This window comes from Alternaria hordeiaustralica, assembly GCF_023758085.1.
Source record: "Alternaria hordeiaustralica strain BMP 2776 chromosome Unknown scaffold_11, whole genome shotgun sequence".
Taxonomy (NCBI): domain Eukaryota; kingdom Fungi; phylum Ascomycota; class Dothideomycetes; order Pleosporales; family Pleosporaceae; genus Alternaria; species Alternaria hordeiaustralica.
The window spans coordinates 817,652-836,870 of record NW_026056783.1 but is presented as its reverse complement, the minus strand read 5'-3'; the positions used below and the strand labels follow the sequence as shown (position 1 = coordinate 836,870).

The window sequence follows — 19,219 nt, the reverse complement described above, 5'->3', positions numbered from 1 at the left end:
ATGTGCAATTGCAAGTTTGCGGTGATTTGGGGTGTGGCTGACGCTGTTCGTGAATTAGATGTACTACCAGCAAGGACCACCGCCGCCACAAGAGGAACCAAAGAAGGAGAGGGGATGCTTGACTGCTTGGTAAGTGTTTTTTTCCTTTTCGCAACACTGCCTGGGTGTTGCATACTTACAGAAGAGGAACGGAGCTAATGCGACGACTAGTCTTGCGACCTTGTGCTGCTGCTGGCTCTGCGGTGAGACATGCGAATGCTGCCTCGATTGCCTGGACTGCTGCGACTGCTGTTAGCCACGCTCACTACAGCACGCGACACGGTGACGACGATGGTTAAGAGGGAAAGGGATGAATACACGCTCACTACGTTCTCTCGTTGCAAGGGTGCGGATATCCATGGGTTTTCGATGGGGGCACAACCGGGGAGAGGTATGGGATAATGGGCCTGGTTCGTCACTGCAGTGACGATGGAGTTAAGTGGTATTGCCTTAGTTTGTACAAATCTGAAACCGTTTTCCTTTGAATCCGAGTGAGAGAATCACAAGTTGGCTGATCCTTCCTTCTTTGCACTATGCTAACAATACTCGTGGCTCATAAGTCTTAGAAAATACCTGACGTTACATTCGTGATCCTCCCCTTTTCCCATGCACCGATCGATCGATCGACGAACGAACGAATTTTCTGCGCTTAGTCGTCGTAGTTCTCTTCGAGTTCCTCCTGATACTCCTCCTGCGCCTCGATGAGCTCCTCGCGCTTCTCCTCCATAGACTCACGGTCGCTACTTGAGATGGAGTCACCGTCGGCGTCGTGGGTAGGAACGGGAGGGGGCTCCTCAAAGGCCGGGTGGTTATCATAGTCATTAGGGTCAGCTGGGGGAGGAGCGCCATAGGCGGGATCAGCCCCGTAACCAGGGTCAGCACCGTAGCCACCTGCAGCAGCTGCGGGAGCCGCCGCTGGAGGCGCATATGACTGCTGCTTCTCGTCGTCGCTGCTGTCGTCGGCTGGTATGTGTTAGTCGCGCTGCCGCATGTTATATACACAAAAGCAACATACCAAGTTGATGGCCAATGAAGGCACCGGCTGCGATACCTCCGACACCAGCGGCGGCGAGCATGGCACCAGAATGGCCCTTCTTCTTCTCGGCTTCGTTCGTGGCAGCCCCAGACTGCGTGTAGTCGTGTCCTTGGTGGCCGTGGGTGTTGCCAAAGAGGCCGCGCTCATCATGACCGGCTGGCGGCATGTAGGGTGCGCCTGCTGCGGGTGGCGCATATGGGCCAGGTGGCATATGCGCAGGAGGGTCCCATTGCGTGCGACCAGTTGCTTGCTCAATGTAGAACCATCGCTGGCTGTTCTGGTCCCATTGCTGAGTCCAGCCCGGTGGCATCGGCGGAGGCGCTCCGTACGGCGCTGGTGGGCCTGTCGGTGTGGGAGCGCCGCCGTATTGTTGCTGTTGTGGATAGCCCTGAGGTGGGTAACCTTGACCTTGAGGCGGATATCCTTGGGGTGGATATCCTTGACCCTGAGGAGGACCCTGAGGGGGGTAGCCATGACCTTGAGGTGGGTAGCCTTGGTCTTGGGGAGGGCCGCCTTGTCCACCTCCATAGTAACTATCAGAAAGCGCGCGATCACCAGGGCCAGCACCACCAGGAGCAGCCTGAGAGTCTATCCGGATAAGTACTTAGTTTCTTTGTTTGTTATAGAGTCACTCACCGGCTGGCTTCTTGTCGTCGTCATCCATGAGCTCCTTCATCTTCTTCTTGAGGAAATCCATGATGGTCTGTTACCTGGCAATCGTGTATCTGTCTTGTAAATATCTCTAAGAAAACAGTATGTGGGGTAGCAGGAAGCACAGAGAGAAGCGAGTATAGAGCTGATAGTATGCGCGGGGCGCGAGAGGACTTTAAAGCAAATGGATCTGTGCACAGTCCGTTGCCAGCGGGGCATCTCACAGCAGCCCCGGAGCGCACTGCCCCAGTTGTCTTTGAGCAAATCACTCATGCTGTACATGCTTGGCCAGATGGAGATGGCATGAGGGGAAGCAGCACGGCTTCGAGTGGAGGGGCATGTCGAAGCTGACCACTCTACTGACAGGCGGGCAGGAAAAGTGGGGGGATGAACCGGCCTGATACGTCTGGCGGCTAGCCGGAGCTCCATGGTTTGCAAGAGTTCTATTAGTGAAGCTTGGCGTGGATATATGAGGGCCGCTTCGCTGCGCGTTCAGTGTCGGGTCGTGGAGATGTGCTCATTGACCTCGTGCGACGACCAGTCGAGGACAGTTTTGATTGATCTCCGTGTTCCAGTTCTTTCTTTTCTGATCTGATCGCAGTACTCAATGTTAATAGTGTAAAATTTCTGCTCCGGTACGGAAGCAAAGGATCGTTATTGATGGGCGTGGATGGCACAGCGTGGTGTGGCTGGGATTGGCGACGCATGCGCCATTAATGCCCTGCCACGGTGGCTAAATTTCGAGGCAGTTGCAGCCGAGACGACTTGTGCCCCCATCGTGCCACGATATCTGCAAACACGAAGTGTCGCATGCTGCATGATGTCACTCGGAGATGCGATGACCTCAACCATGTTGCACCGCCGCGCATGTTTTCAAATTGTCGTTGCAAACGCGGGTGGTGGCAGGCGATAACGGCGAGGCTTCCCGATGCCAACGGAATGCTTCGAATGAGTACGAGACAAGTCCGATGACGAAAGAGATGGACTGCATGCGCAGTTGCTTCAAACCTTGATGATATCGTTTGCACAACTGATATGGCAGGTACAGTGATGGGTTGTATGGGTGCGGCCACGGTGTCTGGAGAACATGACAGACGGTCACGTGACTATGACTCGAAAATATGAGGTCGGCCCGGGCCCGGACGCGGAACGGTGCGCGCACGTGGGAATGGCACAACAAGCTCACCCATGGTTGGAGAGTGCCGAGAAGCAGCCGAGAAGTCGTCCTGTGCGATTATCTCGTCTCTCGCGGTTAACGATGAGATGGGTAGCAGGTGGTAAAGAGTAGGGAAGGCTTGGCGGTATTCGCGTAATGTGAACGGGATGGAGGGAGGTACCATCGTAAGAAAGGGGCGACCAATACAGATCAGCACATGGCGGAAAGAAGCATCTATTAGTGTATGCCTGGAAGAGAATTATAAGCTAGAAGAAACCCGGTCCACGATTCCGAAATCTTGGGCTTCTCGAAGTTTAGGTTCAAGGTTGCGACGATGCAGAGGGTCATGTGTTGAATGGGTGCGGGTCTGAGGCTCGAGTCTAGACCCGTCAGATGCATGACGTGGGGAACAGCACAGTCGCGAAAGCAGCGGTGCACTGACGGGCCACAGCATTCCAGTTGCTGCAGACGGTACAGATGGGCATGTCAGAATGCCATGCACGGCGTCATAGCTGTCCAGGGCATGTCGAATGTGAAGCTAAACACGAAAGGATGGTGAGAGCGATCTCGATGGCGATGGACTGGCCAGGGTGTTGCAGGGAGGGCCAAGCACGCGCGCAAGCGAGATCTACAGCTCTGGACGCTCCCGAGGTCCTGTACGCTGGCTGCACCAGAGCGACGGCTGAAAACAAATGTGCAGAGCGACTGTCGCCATCACGATGATGCCCTGAGGACACGACACCCACCGCATCCCACCGTCATCGCTACCGTCGCCGCGCAGCTGCACACCGACCCGCCCAGCCTCGCCATCGCAGAAGCCGCCCTTGAGCGTCCGTCGTTCCCCGGTGTCATCGACTCGGCCCCTACGCGGTGAGACTGCATGCTAGATCTCGAGACGACGCTCCACCACACCGACCTTTGACGTTGCAGCGTGACGTGCGGCCGCCATCAACGGCTTTCGCCCTGCCTGTCGCCTCGCATCCCAGCATTTCTATGAGGGAGCCGCGGTCCATCTTCACAGGTATTGACACGGCGACGCCTCACCATCACGACACCACGCCCGAGCAGCGCAGGCTGAAGTTTGCCCTGTATCACGAGCCTCCAATTACGTCACCCACGACCCCGGACCCGCCCAGCGCCCTCGACGAAACATCCAATTTGGCCATACTGCAGCCTCCATGGACGCCAAATTCGCCGCTTGACCGTCGCCATTGCACTCCGCCGCCGGCTTCTGCGCACGGCGCTCGCCAGGTCATTGGCATAAAGCGCCCTGCTCCTCCCTCCACCGACGACGCCCTCGCGCCTACATCGCCGCACCTACGAGCACCCGCCAGCGAGCCGCTGCACAAGCGCCGAAAAGCGCACCCACGCTCGCGACACTCGCTCGACCACTTCGGCTTCTCCAAGAGCGCCCAGTTCCGTCTCGACGGCCAGCCACCCTCGCCGCTCTTCTTCTCCTCGTCGCGCAATATCCGACCCCAGCTGCCCGCACGCTTCTCCACCTCCGAGGCCTACAGGATGCTCAGCAAGACACGCGAGGACAGTGGCATCAAGACCGTCACACTCGCACGGGGCACCTTCAGCGGCCTCAGTCCCCCAGGCCCCTCGGGCGCTGCCAGCGGGCGCACGTCAGAGCGCTCAAGCCTGCCCCCCGCGGCATCGCCAGACTCGCGCGAAAAGCATGATCCGTTGCGCGTACTGGGATCCATCGGCATAGTCGAGCTGCTCGAGCAGGATGAGCGGCCCACCTTCATCGTCGACACGGGCGACTTTGCAAACTACATTCCCGAAACGTCCAGCTTGCAGATACTCTTCTCCAACAGTGCCCTCCGACTAGACTCCTCCACCTGGGAGCTGGTAGCTGGCAAGCCTGCGGGCACTCCCTCCGACCACGACACGGCGCACGCAACACAACAATTTCGAGGATGGCTGTTGAGCACTGCAGTCCAGGGAGACGGTTCCGGGGCGAATCCGACTCCGGTAGAACACGGTGGCATTGTATGGACTTGTTACACCTTGCGGAAACGGTTGCGCGTCGTGTCTGGTACCGTGTCCGCCCCTGCCATAGTTTTGCCCGCTGTAGACGGCCCCAACGATTTCGCTATACCTTCGACCTCGTCCGCAGGCCTTGAGTCTGCAGCTAACGGGGATGCCTCCGTACCCTCAACGCAACAAGGCGAACCGCAGGATTACTTCGGGAGCACCATCCCTACAATCCCCCAGGGTGAACCGACGCCTCCCATCTCCGCGCCCCAGCCTGAACCAAACTACAAGAAGTTCGCCGACAGAGGCAATAGCATGATTCCTAGGCTATCTCAGATCGACCTATCCGCAGCGGAAGATTCCTCTTCCTTTGGGAACGAGTGCGTATTGCGAGCTCACACTGCAGGCGACGTTGACCCGTTTCATAGAGAAACTAACACCCACCGAAATGAGCACCACGACATGGGTTTCTTCGACTGGACCAGACTAGCGATATCGCCCTCTCTCCCTCGACACATCCAATTTGCCCGCTCAATCGATTGGGCATCTACACCCTTGGGCCCCATCGAATACTGGTCCAACGACCTTCGCGCAATGTGTAATCTCATCATGTGAGTTGACTACTATGGCGCGGAACACTTGAACTTCGATTCTAATGGCCATCAGGGCGAGTCCCCATCCTGCAGCTATGTACTGGGGAGAAGAGCTTGTGGCTATTTACAACGAAGCCTATATTGGTAAGTACTCGCGTACTGACATTCAGACATCAATTAACATCTCGATCAGGGCTTGCAGGGCAGAAGCATCCTGCGCTCATGGGCCAGAGTTACAAAGTAGCTTGGGCAGAAATCTGGGATGAGGTCAAGGGAGTATTCGCAAACGCCCGTCTCACAGGGCAAGCGACTATGAAGGACGACGACTGCTTGTTTATGAAACGCAGCGGCTTCCTTGAGGAAACGTACTTCTCATGGTCCATCATCCCAATGGTCGGCGAAGACGGCACGGTCATGGGTCTTTACAACCCAGCTTTCGAAAAGACACGGCGGAAGATTGCGGAAAGGCGAATGCTCACTCTCCGCGAAGTCGGCGAACGGACTGCCACCGCTCGGGAAGTAAAGGGTTTCTGGGATCAAGTGCTAATAGCACTCACCGAGAACGAGTTCGATACCCCGGTAGTAATGCTCTACAGCGTAAACGATGAGAATGATAGTGACTCGTCTTCCTTGCAATCTAGCAGCTTGCTTGGCTCGAAACAGTGTTTCCTCGAGGGCTCGCTTGGTGTGCCAGCCGGCCATCAAGCTGCTCCTGACCACATTGATTTGAAAGAAGGGCAAGAAGGATTCGGGCCGGTTTTCCGCGAAGTAATGAAGACCGACAAGCCCGTGGTTGTTAGCATCGGATCAGCCGACCTGCCACATTCCATGATGGACGGACTCGAATGGCGAGGTTTTGGAGATCCCTGCCGCGACGTGGTCATCTGCCCGATCCATCCTACGACTGGTGAAAACATACTTGGCTTCTTGGTCATGGGCATAAATCCGCGAAGGCCTTACGATGACGATTACAACCTCTTCATCCAGCTATTGAGTCGCCAACTCGCGACCTCTCTCGCTTCCGTCGTTTTGTTCGAGGAAGAAATCCGAAGGGGGCAGAGGGCAGCCCGGCTCGCAGCGGAAGACCGTTACAACCTCTCTACACAGCTCGCTGCACGTACACAAGAAGCCAGGGAAAGCGAGACGAGATTTACGCGAATGGCTGAATTGTCTCCTGCAGGTCTCTTCATTGCTGACCACGTTGGGCGCATAACCTACTGCAACGATACGTGGTATGAGATTGCACGAGTGCCAAGAGAGCCGGAGATGACCGACAGATGGATTGACTATGTCAAAGACGAGGATCAAGACCTCATTCTCGCGCACTGGAAGGAACTAGTAAACAACACCACACCTATCAACATAGAATTCCGTTTCAAAGCGCCTTGGGAGGACCGCAACCGGAACAAGAGCGAAACATGGGTCTTGTTCCAGGCGTACCCCGAGAAAGATGAGGATGGGCAGCTGAAGAGCGTTTTCGGAAGCATCACGAACATTTCTCCACAGAAGTGGGCCGAGGGTTTCCAAAAGAGGAAAATGGAGGAAGCCGTTGAGCTCAAACGACAGCAGGAGAACTTCATCGACATTACGTCGCACGAGATGAGAAGTATGATACTGCCGTGTACGAAAATGTTTCTTATACTGACTACGATTTAGATCCCCTCTCTGCTATCCTGCAATGTGCCGACGAGATCAGCACCATCCTGGGCGATTTCAGAGCGTCAGGCTCCAATGTCATCGACGAGACCGTTTTGGCCGATTCTATAGATGCGGCGCAAACGATTGCTTTGTGTGCGCAGCATCAGAAGCGCATTGTCGACGATGTCTTGACTTTGTCGAAACTCGACAGCGCAATGCTAATGGTACGAATACGATATGATATTCGCGACATCTTTGCTAACAAGTGCGTCAGGTAACACCGGTCGACGCTCAACCACTACAAGTCGTACAGCGCGCCCTGAAAATGTTCGAAGGAGAAGTTCAGACGGCTGGTATCCAGATGGAGTTTGTCCTTACCGATTCGTTCACCAAATTAGGTGTCGACTGGGTGAAGATTGACCCGTCTCGGGTGCTCCAAGTTCTCATCAATCTCACCACCAACGCGATCAAGTTCACTACCACCGAGGAGACCCGGACCATCAAAGTCGTATTATCAGCATCGAGAGAGCGACCGTCAGCCAGCAATCATCCTACTGTTAGCTACTTCCCCATGCGAGCGAAGAGGACCGACCAAACTTGCGGTCCGGACTGGGGCGATGGTGAAGAGATCTATCTGGAGTTTGCAGTGCGAGACACAGGCCGAGGTCTTACGCCTGAAGAAAAGAAGCTCCTCTTCCAACGATTCTCCCAAGCGAGCCCTCGAACGCATGTCCAATACGGCGGCTCAGGCCTTGGTCTGTTCATCTCACGGGAATTGACTGAACTCCAGGGTGGAGAGATTGGCGTTTCTTCCGAAGCAGGCAAAGGCAGTACCTTTGCTTTTTACGTCAAGTGTCGGAGAAGCAGCGAGCCACAAGAAGCTCTCGAAGTTCTTCCAACTCCATCCATGTCCAGGAAAGTTTCAAACGCGAAGGACAAGGGCAAGAGGGAATTGCCTGCGCCGTCTAAGATTGCGACTAAGATCAAGGACTTTGCGACCATACCTGCCAAAGATGACGTTGGGTCAAAGCCGAAGCCAAAAAAGAGAGAACTCAAAGTTTTGATCGTGGAGGATAACCTTGGTATGTCATTGACGTTTCCCCTGCCAATATGCTCCTACTGACACGATGCAGTAAACCAAAAAGTACTTCAGCGACAGCTCCATAATCACGGCATTCAAACGACCGTTGCGAACCACGGCGGCGAAGCACTCGAAGCGCTCAAAGCGTCCACCTTTTGGGCCTCGCCCCAGCAATCTCCGCTAGAAGACATATCGGTGGTGCTCATGGACAAAGAAATGCCAGTCATGGACGGTTTACAATGCACCTCTCAAATCCGCTCCCTCGAACAGCAAGGCAAGCTCAAGAGACACGTCCCCATCATCGCCGTCACGGCGAATGCACGCAGCGAACAAATCGCAACCTTGCTCGCAGCCGGCATGGACGACGTCGTCAGCAAGCCGTTTAGGATCGGCGAGCTAATCCCCAAAATCGAAGAGCTGGCAAGCAAATTCGGAAACAAGAAGATACCAGACGAAGCTACGCTCGCTGTGCCCGTCGGGCCGAGCGTGAAACCATATGGCGTATGAAAGAGATGGGCGTTACGATTTCAGCAGTTTGGCGTCATGAACTGAGCAGCGGTCGTTCTCCGACGCTACGGTTATGGCGGTGGACATGCATACCATGATGGCGTTACGGAGTCAGAATTTGCATGAAAGCGGTATTACTAGCATGTGCTTTGGCATCGGTGTGTCTGTTGTTTTTTGTTTACTGTTACCGTTTTTGGGTCCATTGGTAAATATGCATATGGAATATACCCCAGGGGAGGTTAGGCGTTTGGTCAATGGATGGTATATACGCATATGCACTAGGATAGTTTGTGCAATGGATAATGAAGACTAGATGTTGGCAGGACGTGACCTTGGGAGGGTGAGTGATGGTTCTATCACCTTGACGCTGTATGAGCGCGAACATGATCGGAGGTGGATAGCGAGGTTATGGCAGTGCAGGTAAGGCATGAGTAAGTTCATTTCTGGTGGTAAGGCTGTTTACTCTCACTCACCTTGAGCTTTTGCAATCAATCGCGTGAGCTCTACACACTCTCCCACAGCTCCTCACTCCACGCCTCACATCTTTCGTGTGCACTACAAAAGCTACAACACCTACTCTTGGGAACGACTTCTCTTCTCAGAGACGACTCCTCCTGCCAAACAAGTCATGTCAACACCAAGCAGTGCGAGAAGGCGCCAGCCCGAGCGTGGCGCAAAGTCGCAAGCTGCAAGGAAACACATGAGCACCAAGAAGCCAAAGAACGGAATGCTCAGTGCTACTCCGAATAGCTACTACCTCGCCATGTAAGTGTGGCTCTGTTATATCTAAACCTGACTAACAATACTACAAGAGCGCAGCGAAATGCAGAAGAGTCAAGATTGTTGCGCCTGCCCCCAGAGATACGAAACAAGATCTGGTCCTACGTTGTTCAAGCGAAAATCGTGTATGTAGGCGGCTGGGAGTGGTTCGAAGACAGGGACAACTACCCCAAAAATAGCATACTTCAGGTCTGCAGACAATCACACGCCGAAACCTGTTTGCTGGCTTACACCGTCTGCTCTTTCTGGTTCTGGGAGCCCTCGGATTTCAAGCCATGGTTTGAGAGACGTCTACCCGGACAGATAGCTGCCGTGCAGCGGATGCAGACTTGGTGTTGCGAATGCGCCGACATCCCCATAAGATCCCTCCCAAACCTGAAGTCCATTGACGTAACCTGCGTCTGCGGTGATATGTGTTGGGTTGAGCCTGAGCCGCGTAAAGTTATCGAAGAGACGCTAGTGAGCTTATGGGGAAACTCCGATCTCAACATCACAATCTTGCGAGGGTAATTGGTACGATTGCTATTCCTGTAAGTGAGCTCTGCCAGAGATCATACGTTATGCCACTTACTAATTAAGAACAGGGCGTGGCCGAGAAGATACATTACCACATATGGTGATCTCATTTCCACAGAGAGCGCAAGTATTCGCCCGGACAGAAAAAGGATACCGGATCCCATTTGTTCTTCTGCACTTTAGTACCACCCTTTGAGTGAATCTCAGGTCATGGAATACCCAGCGAGTTTCTCACTTCTACCATTCTTCTTCGTCAAGACGACCTATTGGTTTGGGTGTGCTGTGCGATCAAAAGTTGTGCGGGGCCCATTAGCGATAGGTCATTGCAGTACCGTGGAGCGGAGGCATGGGACAGGAGTATTGGTTCGCTAAATACACGAAACTGCTACCAACCCAAAGTCTTTCCATTCTCCATCTGCATCTTTTTATTTCAACTTCTCATAGATCAACGCCCTTAGCGACATCGATGTTCTCCAAAGTTACGCGTTGATAGTTGAGAGGCCCCTGCCAGTGCCAGTCAATAAGCCCGTGAGAACTATACGGAGCGGAAACACGAAAACAGCCAAGTCCAAGCCCGAGACCCGCACTGCCGATACGATGATTCGAGATAAGAGGCACGCCCATTTGCCACCGGTTCGTCGCCTCCATGACAATATGGTAGACGTGACACCATTCGGCAAATACAAGGCCATGTAAGTAGAGCCGACATGGGGTTCAGCACAATACAGCTCTCTCAGTACATAACCAAATACTAAACAATTCAGCACCGATGAAAATATGCGGGCCTCACCTTTGCTCCTCCTACCTCGAGAGTTGCGCGATTATATCTGGGAATATGTCCTAGGAAGCTACTTCATCTTCAGCACTCAACCCGAAAGGCCGCTCGCTATAGCCCATGACTCATACAAATATACCAAACACCCTCTAGCCATCTTGTGCGTGTGTCGTTCGACATACGCGGAAGCTCGCTTCATTCCCTTCTCCATCAACAATTTCTGGTACAAGCCTACACACGCGCCGATGCCCAGCGATGTAAATGTTTGGTGGCGGAATTTGATGCCTGCACAGTTCAACGCCATTCGTACCGTTTCAATGCATCTCGGAAGAGACATTACCGATACTGATATCCTGCAAGCGGAGGCTTTGGCGCCTTTGGTAGGCTTGAGGACGATTGTATTCAATGTCTATGCGGGCTACACGGGGAGTTGGAGAGACATCACTGATGAGAGGTTTCAGCTGATGAAGGATAAACTGGTTAAGAGGCTTGAGAAAGTGCTGTGCGCAGAGGGAGTGACGATCGTCTTCAAGGCATGATAAGGTATGTGGACGTAGTCGCCGCAGTGGAGTACTTTCACCAGGAATGATGAGGCTAAGACGTCATGTGGGCAATAAACCATTCCTTGCCTCTTTTCTTATCGCCTCATAGATAAGTAGTGTTCAAACACACCCTGCATGTCCCCGGTGCTCTCCCCGCAAAGATCCCCTCCTCCAGGATCAATTTCGACGGGTTCAACAGTTTCTCCATCCCCGCACTTATCAAGATCGCTAGACTCTGACAGCTACGAAGTGGGACGCGCCAGGGCGGCTTCCAATGCATCCGGGGCCAAAGGGTCTGCTGTCCTCGTATTCATGCGGTCTAGTCAGCTAGCAGTGATGTTGCGGTCTACTTGCTACGAGGCCGATAGCCGAGCCCGCAGTCTAGTACACGATAGCCAAGACCATTTGAGAAATCTTTGGCGAACATGCGGGCTTCTGCGACACAGTGGCATTGTGTCGGTTGCATGTGATGTCGAATACGTAGCTCGGTGCCTCTTCCGTTCAACTTACACCTGCCTCTTTGGCACTTGGAATGATGCACGTTGCCGTACCCAGGTAGGTGGGTACGATCGGATGACCCCGTTACTGTTCAATGGCACAACTCTTGGAAATCATCACCGCAACCGGCCAAGCTTTGCGTAGTAGAAGGTGCGGGCCGCATATGGCAGCGGCTACGGAAGGCAGTCCGGATTACTGCCCACCAATAGGATGATCAAGCGTACTCTAGCTTGGTGTGGCTGAACTCAATATCTCGTTGTACGAGAATGATTACTTTGATCTTGATATACACCTTCTGTGGCGGGCTAGTTTTGTAGATGTCTGCATGTAGGCTATGAGGACGGCGCGGTGATGTCTCGTGCGTTCGCCTGATTGAGCAAGTTTGAGGTCTGTAGGTTTCGCAATGTATACCTTTTGGGAACATCGGGCGTACTATGCAGTCAATCCGCATTTGAGCAAGTCCATGGAGTATGGAGTAGTGTATCTAGATGGATAGTCGTGAACGTGGTCGAAGTATAAGTAGGCTTCAGTTCACGCCATAACTTCTCATCATCACAACAAGCAACCTTTGTCCAAAAACATTCACTTCCTCCCCTCGATCTCCAAACAACCACAAAGATGCACTTCAATTCCATCATCGCCGTCGGCGTCATGCTCTCAGGAGCTGTCGTCTCTGCCGCCGAATGCGGAGGCTACGGACTTTGCGGCGCCGTCCCCGCCTCGAGTCGCAACCAGCTCTACGCTGCTCGTCAACACGTCTGCGGTGACGGACTGTACAAGAACGATGGCTATTACCATGCTCCGGGTGGAGGCAGACTCTCATGGCCTGGAGGCTTTGATCAGCAGAGGTGCTGGGACGCGTTCGAGAACATTCTGAACCAGTGCCGTCCCGAGGGCGCAGGCCTTGGTAACCACTCTGGGTCGTACAACTGGTATGGAAAGCTGTACACGGTCAGAGGATGTAAGTCAAATTCCCTTCCGGTTTGTGTTATGTTGGGAGGCTCATTGCTAATGTGTTTCCTGCGATGTAGGCAGCAACAGTCCTTACAAGGAATAAAGGGCGACATAATTCCTCTTACTGCAGTACGCATTCACTGAAGTCGGGGTGGACTTGTAAATACATTATTGAGAGGAACAAGAAATGCATACGATTGTTGTGTCACGTAGGAGGAATTCTTCTCAGAAACAATTTAGCTGAAATGAAACCTTGCTATTCAACAACTTGCACTGCTCATATGGTCAATGTGAGTCGAGCTTTTACGTGTATTGTTTCCAATTAGATTGAAGCTGTTACGTAGTCTCCATAGTGCAAAATAAATGTGCCGTTATGTGTAACCGGGAAAGGTTGGCAGGATGTTCTCATGTCCTGCTCAGCCACATGTCAAAACGAAAAAAAGTCAAGATGCTCCGCAAGTCATCTTCGTCAGCCAGTCCTTTTCTCTCAGTATGGAAGTGGCCAAGAGACGAAGTCTGCCTCCCGGTATCGGTGCTCATACACAATCTTCACATCCGCAGACACCACCTCCTTTAGATAGTGCTTCAAAACCGTCTTCACGTCTTCGAACCGACGCTCAGCATTTGGGTGCTCCGTGTTCAAGTAGAAAGTGACCTTTTCTAGACGAGAGAAGGCTTTCAAGCCTTCCAGCCTTCTTACATCGAAGTTCCCAATGACTGGTAGCTCTTTCCTGGCTCGGATCGTGATAGGGAAGGAAATATAGCGGATGCACTCCCACTGCGGACCCAAAAAGAGGGGTTTGCAAGCGTTTAGCGAAGAGACGGTATAGTACCAGTACTCATTGGTAGAGAAGGGAAGCAGCGCTGTCTCGTTGTAGATTTGACGGCAGGTGTGCTGGAGATCAAGAAACGGTGGATACACAGAAGATGCTCCTTCGTGAGTGCCGTTCTTGATGGATCTCGTGGCTCTATTACCGGGTCCAGCTCTCATGAAGACGCGTAGACCATTGTTGACGTAGGCAAAGATCTTATTGCGCACTTCGACCGGGAGACGGAGTAGAGGCGAGCTAACGCTGTTCCGGTGTGTACTTAAAGACGTCAGCAAATAGAAAAACATTGCATAGTCACAAGCTTACATGGCCATGAGATCGGTCGTAGGTGGTGTGGCATCCAGCATACCATCACCGTTGTCGTTGAGACGTAGCTTGCCTTGGTAGATGGCTTCTGCTATCTTGATTTGGTCGAATTCAGACATGCGCTCCACCTTCGGTTCCACCGCGAGCTTCGCATATATCTTCCGGAATCTTCTGATTTCGCCTTGCTTGGATAGCCATAATGTGTTTGGGTAGATGCGCGCCATGATTGATGTAATTACAGAGAGGATTGACGCTTTGTAGAGCTTTCACAGATATGCGCCATTGCCGTTGGACGCGGGCTGGGGTGTTGTTGTGAAGTAGCTGAGAATAACGAGCAGAGGCAGCGTTTGAGGGTTCTTCTCTATCTCGTGGTGACGGCCAATACGCTAGTACTGTACCCAGGTGAGAGATTGTCTCTGCCTAGTCAGTGAGTGAGCGGGTCTGTATGAGGCTAGCGCAATGGACCCTGGATCTCTCTTTGTCACCTTGTACCCTCTATCTTTCTTCTCATTTCCTATCGATCGATCGACGCGCTCCGAAAAAGATGGCGAGGCCAAAACCAAGGATGTTCGACAACATGACTCAGGCCCCGAAGCCGACGAGAGAGATTTGGCCAGACAGGGCGATTTCAACGTTCAAAGCAAACGAGATGTGAGTACCCGTTGCACCTTGAGTGGCCACAGGGGCACCATGGTTCGCGAAGACACATCCAAGATACCATCAACCACAGTTCTACTTCGTGGAAAAAGGATAGCCTGCATACTCAGATATTGAGGTCAGAACGGGCTAGAATAGACGCAGTAGTAGTAGTAGTTGCACCTCGTGCAAGGAAAATACTGTGCACTCTGGAGCCTACATTAGCACTAGATCTTCCAATTGGCTTGTTCTAGTCTAAAGAGCTAACAAAATTAGATCTAGACGCAACTCTACCGAGTCGCCTCTCCTACGACTTCCGGCTGAGCTGCGCAATCAAATATATGGGTGCGTAGATTCTGGCGCGTGCGTCTACGGGTTCTACAATAGTCGTACTGACATATTTCCCCCTTGACAGATACGCTGTGGGCGGTCAGACTTACGATATCTCGTCTCGCGGTTACGCAGTCGGCAGCGTACCCCGTCTACATCTCGTCTGTCGTCAGATCTACAACGAAGCCTCCACGCTGCCGTTTTCTCTCAACGTCTTCTCTTCCAGGACTCCGTTTAGCCTATCACATTTCATACTTCCGCTGTCGTCTTCTCAGCGCGATGCTATCAGGGCGATCCAATTCGTTCTAACAGGCAAAACCGGGGCTTCGTACGAGCTCTGGACGAATGACCCCGCAAGCGCAGGCCATGCGAGCATACTGGAAGGACTGCAAACGGTGCTCATCGTATGGATTTGCCGAAAACGATCCCTCGGTGCAGAAGAAGAGGAAATTCGAGAACTACAGAGGGTAGTGGGATTCTGGAGAGCAGGTATTACTGTGCGCAAAAGCGAGTAGTATCACTATTATTATCAGAAGTTGGAGAACCTGTATCGACCTGTCTCCGAATGTAGGAATGCTAAGCTTGGCGAACGGTGGCTGAAGTGCCAGTCGTACACATGCTGTTAAATCCTGACGATTAGACATTTCCTCTTGCAATGTATACCTCTGCCTTATGTTCTTCATGGAAGGCAACACGAAATCTGGCCAGCCCTGGCGACAGTCGCGCAACCACATAATCACGATATGACATGAATCCGCAGCTGGCTCAAAATGACGACGAAAAGTCAGCGCATCAAAACCGCCATGCCTGGTCGAGATACCTCGGTCAGTCCGTATTCACATGCGCGTATATATGAAACGTGGAACACTCGTCACATGTGCTAGTGAGGTATATAGCATGAATATTAAATCTTTGTAAAGTCGTAACCAACCAATAAAGAAGAAACGTGTAGAAACCACCTCAACTCCGCCGCGCCCGCCACCACTTGACGAAGTCGCGTCTCAGCGTCGTCTTCAGATGCTCGTTGAAGCCATAGGTAATGGCGTTTGCGAACCCAATATATTGCGTTGAGCATTGCAAAATGCTCAACGCATAGCTGGGATGGCCCGCAGCTTCCACCAAGCGGTTGAGAATACCAGGTAACCAGAGGATGATGTACAGAATAGGGTATGCGTTGAGGAGCAACATCCTCTTGATTTCTCGCTCGACCTTCTTTGTGCTGGTGGCGCCCTGCTGATTACTTCCCGATTCGTGGGGTGCGCCCGACTCGTAAGCCCCGGACATTGGCGCGGGATGGTTGCTGATCATGCCGATGCTGCGCTTCTTATCTGAGGGCGCAGTCATTTCTGAGGGGAAGGCTGGTAACCATTAGTATTGGCACGTTGTAGATAGCCGAGATGCTCGTGCGCATCTGCATAGGGAAGGACATACCTGATGCGGATTGGAAGTAAGGGCTTTTGGGTGACATGGGAGGGGATAGTGTGGTGGCGCTTTTGCGGCTGTTTGACTCTAGGTCGCTGGCTGTAAAAATGATGTCCTCTTTTCCGAGGTTGGTGTCGCTCATGCCATCGGAGTGTTTTACTTCGTAGGCGTACTCCACGTTGATCTCATGCAGCTCCGTCTGCGATTCGCTCCTCAGCTCGTGGGCGTCGTCTCGGCGGAATTCGCGGCGCTTGGCGGCGCTGGCTTGATTGTATGACCCTCCTTGGCTCATGGAGTGCAGTTGCGAAAAGTGCCGACGCATGTAGATCCAGATGTAGATGTAGATTCCAATGGTTCCGAAGATGATGCTGAACCTCCAGCCATGGCCCAGGGCATAGCGCAGGTCAGTTCGCGTGCCCGATATCCAGCACCAGTTTCCGCTGACGGGGCTCAACTCGTTCAATCCTGCAGCTGTACTCGCTGTTCATTCAGGTCAGCCTTGCGTTGATGGATGTGCATCTATGAGCTTACCTGTGATGGTAGGAATGACCCAGACGGAGCCGCAAATAAGTATTTTGCTCATGAGCGAGGCATTGGGCATGTACGTTTTACGGGTAATCGTAGTAAGCGTTATTATGGCGATGGCCAGGATAGAGAAGTCAGCGGCCTGAACAGACCACTGACCTACCCAGCCATTGAGATTACATGCCGCACCCGGTGCGATGGAACCTTCATTGGCAATTGCATAGATCCCAGATATCGAATTGTTCAGCGAATTGATGAATTCTGGTATGCGTGGTCAGTCTGGAGATCTCATATGGTCATCAAGAGCTCTTACCAGCCAAAGCAAGGTTCAATACCAGTGCGTGACGGAAAGACCGTTGCGAATCAGCGTACACAACGTACGATATGAGAACGCACCCTGTGGCAACGAAAGACAGCAGACTGCCAACAAGCGTCGGGATAGCAATGGTGAGATTGAAAGGCATGCTGAGCGGTTGCTGGGGTGCAAGGCTGACCAGCGGGACGGCGCGATTATATGTCTGGGTTTCACGATGAGGCCGGCGAACGTACTTGGCTTGAGGTAACTATAGCACATAAAGCTATAGTACATAGGAGACGTACCACGCGCCAGGAACGCTCCAAACCCTAGGCCGATTCCTGCAGCCCAAGCATTGCTGCTAATCGACACACGGGCGCGTGACTACGGTTGATCTCTTTAGCCAGGTATTCAAAGGGCTGTTCTGAGCTAGGAATTGGTGCCTGTAGCAGTTGTGGTTCAAGGTTTATGGCTGGGGCATGGTCTGAGTCCCGCCTCCCGCGATTTTGGCCTGCGACTCCAGGACGAGTCGCGGGTAGGCGTTTTCAGCTCCGAAAAGCTCTAGAATATACAAGTGCCTGGCTACCGCAAGCGTCTGCAGGTGGTGTACCAAGCTTCCAGAAGCCATGACCGATCGTGTGCATAGGTGCCATGCATCGCGGCCTTGTGTGCCCGTTAGCATTTCCGGAAAGCTGTCCTCTGAATGGTGATTTACGATGGCAAAGAATTGTAAGCCTTGCGCTCGGCTTGCGAGTGGACGATCGCAAAGTTAGGACCGATAGTGCGCGGTCGATGACAGCATGAGCTGGGGTTTAGGTTTGCGCAAGCTCGCTACTCTTGCCGAGGTGAAGACTGACCAGTCACCATTGGCTTGGTACCGTACCCAGCACGTCAACTGCCTTTCTGCCATCCTCTCATCTGGGAAGGAGCAATAAACACCACGCCACACCCGCATCCAGGAGACGTACCGCAGTGCAGAGATGCACCGGGTCCTCTAGCCTTGGGCGTCGCATTCAAAGCGCGAAATTCACCCTTAACACGTTGTCTACTTTTACAAATGCGCTACATGCTCCCCCGGCGGTGCTGGTGGCCGCGCGAATCGCAGGCCAGTGTTTCTCGTCGCCATAGATGAACCTGTGGACCGTCCCGCGTGCTAATCGTAGTGTCGGGCATTTCTCATCTTTTTGGACTGACCCTACTTACGCGATGTTACAGAGTTGGAGGTTCATGTAGATCCTGCTTTCGTTCCTTCGTTCCGCGTTCACTGAAAGGCCCGCGCTCGTCTGGTGGAGAGAACTCCGATAACGATGACCGGGCATCTGGGGGATCTTCCCGCACCCGTCGGAGTCCAGGATCGCAGAAATGTCCTAGGTTCAGCGGCGTCGTTGGAAGTACTGAAATCGCAATATCGATGCACCAGCAGCTCGCTACGCACCCGCCAACCCGGATGGTGTCAAGTTGTGGGGACGATGAGGTACTGCAGAAGAACGGCTCAGCCTCGCCGAGAGTGAAACGCAGCTTGGCAGTACAGAGATTCGGGACTCTACACAGTCGCGATTTCCGTGGACCTCGATGAACTTGCGCATGGAAGGTTCCTTGTTATTGCGATGAACAGGTTTGCAAGGCGTACGAAACTCTGGCTCGAGAGGTGCCGTCGTGCATATTGGGAGACGGGAGGGATGGCGGCCCAAGCTCGTTAGATGGCAGCTGTCCTGTAATTTTGACACTCTAATGCAGACAAATCAAGCTTCATACCTCGGTGCTGGCGTCGAGATCTGCGTCAAGATCAGCAAAGCCTCCAGGGCTGCAAGGCGTGCCACAACGTTCTTCCAATTCTCCTAAACTTCACTCTTGTTGTTGAAGCGCTGACAAGAAGTCAAGGCGCATCGAAGCTCGAGACAGCACCAGGCACCCGCAAAAAGGGATGCACTCGGGGAACGGCACGATTTAAAGTTCGCCGCATTTAGCCAGGTGTGCCCAATCGGATTCCCATCCACGCCGTCCCCCAGCTCGACTGGGTGCATGGCCAATGCTGCAACCCCGAGGAGAAGGAGGGAGCTTGAGCGCTGGCTCAGGGTCTGCTAGCCACAAGTCCAGAACCACTCCGGACGAAAACAACGCGAATG

At 53.0% G+C, this 19,219-nt stretch overlaps 5 protein-coding genes across 5 annotated transcripts; 2 read left to right on the top strand and 3 right to left on the bottom strand.

Moving 5' to 3' along the window:
* Positions 1-688: 688 nt before the first annotated feature.
* Positions 689-1,772, bottom strand: J4E84_006206 (uncharacterized protein; the record flags this gene model as incomplete). Its single annotated transcript, XM_049388797.1, has 3 exons — positions 689-1,002; positions 1,055-1,663; positions 1,712-1,772. The coding sequence occupies 3 exons, from the start codon at positions 1,770-1,772 to the stop codon at positions 689-691; spliced, it is 984 nt and encodes a 327-aa protein (XP_049243696.1).
* A 2,103-nt stretch (positions 1,773-3,875) lies between these two features.
* Positions 3,876-8,684, top strand: J4E84_006205 (uncharacterized protein; the record flags this gene model as incomplete). Its single annotated transcript, XM_049388796.1, has 6 exons — positions 3,876-5,476; positions 5,532-5,602; positions 5,652-7,064; positions 7,115-7,320; positions 7,371-8,178; positions 8,230-8,684. 6 exons carry the CDS (start codon positions 3,876-3,878, stop codon positions 8,682-8,684), a joined length of 4,554 nt encoding a protein of 1,517 aa, XP_049243695.1.
* A 3,729-nt stretch (positions 8,685-12,413) lies between these two features.
* On the top strand, positions 12,414-12,852 carry J4E84_006204 (uncharacterized protein; the record flags this gene model as incomplete). Its single annotated transcript, XM_049388795.1, has 2 exons — positions 12,414-12,756; positions 12,827-12,852. The coding sequence occupies 2 exons, from the start codon at positions 12,414-12,416 to the stop codon at positions 12,850-12,852; spliced, it is 369 nt and encodes a 122-aa protein (XP_049243694.1).
* A 384-nt stretch (positions 12,853-13,236) lies between these two features.
* J4E84_006203 (uncharacterized protein) lies at positions 13,237-14,109 on the bottom strand (the record flags this gene model as incomplete). The annotated part of the gene is made up of 2 exons (XM_049388794.1): positions 13,237-13,822; positions 13,886-14,109. 2 exons carry the CDS (start codon positions 14,107-14,109, stop codon positions 13,237-13,239), a joined length of 810 nt encoding a protein of 269 aa, XP_049243693.1.
* Positions 14,110-15,811: 1,702 nt separating this feature from the next.
* J4E84_006202 (uncharacterized protein) lies at positions 15,812-16,874 on the bottom strand (the record flags this gene model as incomplete). The annotated part of the gene is made up of 3 exons (XM_049388793.1): positions 15,812-16,209; positions 16,283-16,753; positions 16,805-16,874. The coding sequence occupies 3 exons, from the start codon at positions 16,872-16,874 to the stop codon at positions 15,812-15,814; spliced, it is 939 nt and encodes a 312-aa protein (XP_049243692.1).
* Positions 16,875-19,219: the final 2,345 nt, after the last annotated feature.